This window comes from Macrobrachium rosenbergii, chromosome 41, assembly GCF_040412425.1.
Source record: "Macrobrachium rosenbergii isolate ZJJX-2024 chromosome 41, ASM4041242v1, whole genome shotgun sequence".
Classification (NCBI taxonomy): Eukaryota; Metazoa; Arthropoda; class Malacostraca; order Decapoda; family Palaemonidae; genus Macrobrachium; species Macrobrachium rosenbergii.
In genome coordinates this window covers 57,294,968-57,301,818 of record NC_089781.1, presented here as the reverse complement: position 1 = coordinate 57,301,818, position 6,851 = coordinate 57,294,968, and the positions used below count along the sequence as shown (strand labels likewise).

Below are 6,851 nucleotides of genomic sequence, written 5' to 3'. Positions count from 1 at the left end.
AATTGCAGATATTTCGGCAACCCAAAGGAAGAAAATGGAGCAGCTGTTAAATGACGTTCAGGGGCCATTTAGATATAGTCTTGCCTACTTGGCAGATGTTTTTGAAGTTTTGAATGGACTCAACCGGCAACTACCGGGCCCAGATACCACCATCATAATGCATACCGATGCCATCAAGGCTTTCCTCGGCAAACTAGCTCTCTGGAAGAGGAAAGTTGAAAGGGGGAATGTAGCTTCCTTTCAGCGTCTGAACGAGGTCATCGGAGAAGAACCACTTGCTGTGGAGCTGCAACAAGAGATCAAGGAACACTTGATAATCCTCCAAGAAGAGTTCAAACGCTATTTTCATGAAACTGATAGAAATGAAAATCTACAGCTGATGCTTACCTGCAATCCTTTCCGATGCACTGTGGATGGTCTTCCTGATGACATACAAGAGGAATTCTTGGAGCTCATCAACAACACCGCAGCGAAAGAGGAGTTACAGGAACAGCAACAGTTCAACAGCTCTAACTGCTGGGTCAAGATGCTCTCCGCTTTCCCCAAGACCAGCAAATTTGCCCTGAAAGTACTCATTCCTTTCTCATCCACTTACCTCTGTAAAAGTGGTTTCTCGACTCTCCTGGTGATCAAATCGAAGGCTAGAAACAGGTTGAATGCGGAAGCAGACATGCGATGTGCCTTGAGCCATACAGACCCTCATATTGATTTGGTTGAAGCATAAAAAGCAGGTACATTCTTCACATTGAAATATTAATACATCAGTCATTGTTAAAAAAACATTGATGAAGATCAATGGAGATTTTATTTTTCTCTCTGCTGTGGTTAATATTTAAAATTTTAAAATATATCTGCCATTTAAAATTAGTACGATTTTAGAAGGCTTATAAAAGTGGGGGTCATGACAGGTTTGGTACTGCTGTAAGAGATCACGTATTAAAAAAGTTTGGGAAACACTGCACTAAGGTAAATGGTTATTTGTTTTCTGGTTCCCTGGATATTTTCCGGGCTACCGCTCACGAATCCGCCTTGTGAAAATTGGCATCAACGTCTTTTGGGGTCACGATAAAGGGCGTGGGGCTGCCATCCTAACCCTTAAAGACTTCCTGAGGAACCAGAAGACTATATCGAGACGCCACTCTTTCCAGTGGGAATAAGTCGTATGATTTTATATATATATATATATATATATATATATATATATATATATATATATATATATATATATATATGTGTGTGTGTGTGTGTGTGTGTGTGTGTGTGTGTATAAATGATAAGCGCTTCGTCCGCGGAGAAATTCTAAGTCATTGTCAATGTTGTTCCTAAAGCAGGCATAGGTTCGCATCCTGCCGCGGACGAAGTACTTATCTATAATTCTCTTTGGGTGTGACTTATTCCCAAGGTATAGTGTATGGATATACATATATACATGTATACATATACAGGTATATATATATATATATATATATATATATATATATATATATATATATATATAGAGAGAGAGAGAGAGAGAGAGAGAGAGAGAGAGAGAGAGAGAGAGAGAGAGACTGGCTCCAGAAGAAGTTGCTCTTCTGATTTTTTGGGTTGTATTTGGGAACGAGGCTACTACAGTAATCTCACACCCACATCATCTGACGAAACCTAGATTTGTGTTGCAACCTTTTCTTACGTTGGATATTTACAATACCGGTTATTGTTTCAGTCGTCAACAACCTGAGAGGTCAAGAAGAAGGCCTAAGACCAAAATAATTATGCGTCATCGTATTATAAAACTTAGCTAGGGTTGATGTAGGCTTGTAGGTTAATTGTAGCAAAGAGTTGATGATGATTTTTCACAAATCTAAACCTTCCACCTCATGTTCCAAGGAATGCAGTACTGGGACCACTGCTGTTTGTCGCCTTTACTTCAAGAGTTGGGTGTAGTAAGGTGACAGTACTCTTCTTTTACAGTTATTCTCTTTTTTAATGCATTATGTTGTAGCTGATAATCTTGAAAGACATCTTGAATTAATCAGCAAATGGTGTAGTTAACGTAATTGAGGTGCAACCTAGACTGATGTGAAACTTTTGTTTAGCATCATTTCTAACGTGTTCTCACTTCATATTTTCTTGTGCATAAGTAACACTACTCCGTTGAATCTGTTGATTTAATAAAGCTTTTTGATGCCTTAGAGTCCAAGGTTATGTTTTTACTACTCTGTACGCATAGGCCTGTCTTCTCCTACCACTACGAAGCTAAGTATTGTCCAGAAGTTTCCAATATCTATGGAGATACTGTTAATTTTAGATGGTTCAGGTCTAGAGCTTGTTCATTATTTAAATATTGTTCTTTTGCTTGAAAGCCAAAAGCTTCTCATGAGTCTTACCTTCCTGGCACAATAGTTCAAAATTGTGTGGTTCATTCCCAGTAATTATGATTTAGGCCGTAATCGAAAGTTACCCTCCTTGGACATCTTCCAAAAGTTTTATATAGCACCGAAAACTCGAAAATCTTACAGTAATACACAGGTGATGTTTACAAATGCCGTAAATTCCATCATTGGCATTTGGGTTAGATTTTATTTCGTTTCTGTGTCTTTTGTAAAGAAAGGGATTCGTAATTTGTCCAATGGTGAAAGTAATTCTCAAGAAGAATTTTGATACACTTAAGAACTGCAGTTTAACTAATTAGCCGTAAGATATAAGATTAAACGAAAGCACTCCTATGTTTTAAAAAGATACTTTCCCGAATGCATTTCAACATTTTTTTATGGGAAATTGAAGCAATTATAAATTATTTTAACTTTTCTCTGCTAATGAGCTTCCAGGTCATTATGGAACTGGTAATTTGTATTGGATAAACATAAATCAAACAATTTAAGCAACTTATTGCGTTTTTTGCTATTACTATTAACAGTTTATAGATTGCCAATTTTCATTTTTTTTTCTCTCTCTCTCTTCTGAAGTCTTTATTTGTGGGTGTTTGATGCTTAATTTGTATTATCTTGAGTACGTAAGATTGACCTAGATATTCTCCAATCAAAAAGATATTAAAAAGTCAGTCGAACTCACTTGCTACTGACGAACAAAGTCATGACCCAGTTGGGGTACGTTTTTCTGTCTTCCTACTGTTGAGTCGGAAGGTACCTAACCACATCACCTCAAATGACGTTGGCTGAATGGTGGCCTCCACTGTGGGTCTCTGAAAATCACGGGTCAACGGCTCCGCAGGTTGTCCAGGACAACATTGGTGGGTTTGCTGTCCATCTTTTAGGGGAAGTGGAGGTTGAAGGCTGTGTAAAAGGCGGAACAGGTAAGTGACAGTAAAAGGTTCGCTCTTCAAGGCAACGAGGCACTCTTCAAATAGTCAAATTTTCTAACCGAAGAGGAACGATAGAGGGGAGAAATTCTGAAAATAACTAACTGTTCATGCCGAAATGACCAAACTTTTTTTGCGAGTTTTAGTTCCCGTTTTTCCTTCTTCATTTAAGGCTCACTGTATATAGATGAAATGTTATTGCTACTACATTTCACTTACTAAGATTTAATAAATATAAAAAAAAGAATACTCATTTTTAATATGACCAAAGAAGCATACGGTTACCTTAACCAAGCAAATGTTTCTCGGTTTTTATGCAATAGATATCTTTTTTTCCAGTAAAAAAAGACATCATAAACATAACGTTCACGATTGACAATGGATGACCAAGTTGATAAATTTAAGGAAGGAAGAGTAATTTTAGAAAAAGGGGAGAATACATACTGTATATAAATTACCTCTTATCTCAACATTTTGCCCTTTCTGATATTTTCACTGACTGGCCGTCCATCTGGAAGGGTTAAAACTAGAAAAATTTCGATATTAGAAAATATTGCTCAATATTTTCGGAACTGTATCTGGTGAAAAATGCCTTACACTTCATTAAATGGTTCCAAAATTTATCAAAACTTTCATTTCCAGCAATTTTGGAAACTACATTCAGAGGGTTTGAATTCTAAATGCAACTGAGGAGTTGCCGACACTAACCCAAAAGGTCTCGAGTGCAGCGTCACTTACGAAAGCTGGAACAGTTTCCACTTTTAGACTCTTATCTGATCATGACTTTTATTCTCATGATGAAACAGTTCGAATCTGGGTAACAAACATTGACATGCCATACGCATTCGAGTACTTTCATACAATGGCATACCAACCAGCAATATCCAATTTGTTGCTTCTACCTCTAAATGCTCATTCTTTTGCCAGCCCACTATTTATTCCAAGACCAGACCAGGGAAAACACATGAATTTCACTCGGTTGTTTCCATGTCTGTCCAGATAATTTATAAAAAAAAAAAAAGCCTCTCAATACATGTTAATTAAGATTGCAGCACTAAATGTCCTTACTTCTATACAACTCAAAACAGCACTTGTTGACAAAATTTTCTAACCGAACACTGCCAAATGTTTATATTTCCAATTTGTTCTACATATTACCTGAAATATTATCAGATTTAAGACAAAATAGTATAATACAGTAATAATGAACTGGTTTCTGCCATAATGGTTGTCCTTATGGCTGGTGCTTAACACGAAACTTTCTACCTTGTTTCTCGAAAGCACATTCCACCCGTACGCAGTGACACACACGCAAATGTGTGAAGAGGAATGGATGGAAAGTATGAATTTAGATCTAAGGGCGAAAAACGTCGATTATTCAAGGTATATTCTTATGAGGCCATCAAAACAGATCAGTGGAAATTTATAAATATAAATACTTCCACAGCATAGACGTACGCAAAAAGGTCAAGATTTGACCTTAACTTTCCACAGAAAGCTGAGCGAGCCGTTTTTCTCTCGCAGCCATCAAAAAGCTGGGTCAGCGGGTGCTGTGATGAGCCATCATCTCTTTTCCGTTTCCTTTCGCCCCCATTCACTCACACCAGGCACAACCCCATACGAGCACCGGAAGTGTCGAGGAAATATAGTGATAGGTTCCGGGCCATTAATTTCATAAACCCTTTCGGATCTGTTTCTGTCCTTCGTTACTTTTGCTTGAATATGTCTCTGCATCCTTTCTCCGGCTGCTCCAGATTTTTCGTGAGTTTGCTTATTTTCTGTTTATTCATTTTCTTTGTGTTAAGGTCTTATTCATTCGAGAGTAAAAGGAAGAGGGGAACGTAAAAGCTGATAATCGCTTTAGCTGTTTATCAAACTGCTTCACCTTAATACCGATTAAGAAAACCCGTAGGTCTACAGAAAAGAACGTAAAATTGGAAAAGATATTTTGTAAAATTTACAATACAAGCTATCGAAGAACAATTATTAATACAAATGCAGAAATCGAAAAAGAGAAAGAAATTTGAGAAACCTTGTAAATATAATTTTATAAACACTGGCACCAATTTGAGATCGTTGCGTTTTCAATTCAAGTAGCTCAATTATCTTTATTTTAAAAGGATTCCAAAAGATACAGTACCAATTAGGAGGGGATTTCCCAAAGTCAATTTGGGTATCTGCATGACAACAATAAACAGAATAAAATCATAACTCTTCAGTTTTCAATGAAATTTTGCATTTATAAATTTCAATCTTACCTCTTCCATTTTGAGTATATATATATAATATATATATATATATATATATATATATATATATATATATATATATATATATATATATATATATATATATATATATATATATATATATATATATATATATATATATATATATATATATATATATATATATATATATATATATATATATATTTCAATATATAGGCATATATATATATATATATATATATATTTTCTCACAACCTCACCGTTTCACCAGTTTCTTACATTTGCAAAGTAAATGACAAAGAAATAAAAATTGATGTCCCCCATTTATTACTAGAACTGAGGTTTCCACTCGCCCCTTTCATAAACTCTCTCCTTCATTCCCCAAAAATGCTTAACTAAGCCTAATCCTCTTCTCTGTTCACAATGACTGCCTAAGGACTTATTTTCAGTTGACCATCATACCTTCTTGGCTTCATCCAGGGCCAAGGAGGAGCCCACCCATAAAAGAGAAAGCTGGAGCCGCCATATTGAACATGAGGGTTATTGTGCAACCATGTGGTCATTATAGAAAATGTGACGAACATTGACCCTTGAGCCACCTACCAGAGATGCTGAAAGTAATCCCCAAGGTTACTTGTAGGCGAGGCAATGGAAAATCAGAGAGAGACACCCACCCGAAGCAAAAGAGCTCAGATGTCCTTAACCTTGCCTGCCCTTTGAACCTACCACATGTTCAACCACGAGGCTCGAACCAGAATATTTGTAGTGGCATTTTAATTTCCATCGCCAGCGCCTGATCAAAGAGAACACTGTCATCTAGAAGAAGGTAATGTACTGGAAATAGGTTTCTTAGTCAGTCTCGAGTCATGTTATTTCTCTGTCTAATATTTCATTTATTTTTTTCATTGTGTGATCACCCTCAGTAATTTGTGTTGGAGCATTCAGTGTTAACGTAATCCCAGTTAGTGTTGAACTGAGTTATCTGGCACCATCTGCGCATTCCTCAGTTTACCTTTTGAGCACCTTATTAATTCGTGCAAATACATTGTCTTGCATGTTTGCAGATATTCCTCGACAGTGAAATCTCTCGGTTCTATCCCCATTGTGCAGTTCCCTTTCAACCCCTTCTGCAATGTTCCAGTTATGAAGGCATCACCAGCGAGAATATTTATCCTGTGTAGAATTCATTCATTTAAACAGGCCTTATTATTATCGCCCAGTAATTCGTCATTCTTCTGATCTGTGTTGTTATGTAAATATAAGTAGTTAAGAGATCCCGTGAGTTTACGTAATTTTCCCTCACAAGAACAAGAAGAAGG

General features: G+C 36.6%; 1 protein-coding gene across 1 annotated transcript; it reads left to right on the top strand.

Annotated features, from left to right (window-relative positions):
* Positions 1-34: 34 nt before the first annotated feature.
* On the top strand, positions 35-724 carry LOC136827184 (protein FAM200C-like). Its single transcript, XM_067084953.1, has one exon. It carries the CDS (start codon positions 35-37, stop codon positions 722-724), a length of 690 nt encoding a protein of 229 aa, XP_066941054.1.
* The last annotated feature ends 6,127 nt before the right edge of the window (positions 725-6,851 follow it).

Excerpts from the sequence above, each read along its gene's own strand:
- LOC136827184 (XM_067084953.1), top strand. The coding sequence starts at position 35 with ATGGAGCAGCTGTTAAATGACGTTCAGGGGCCATTTAGATATAGTCTT.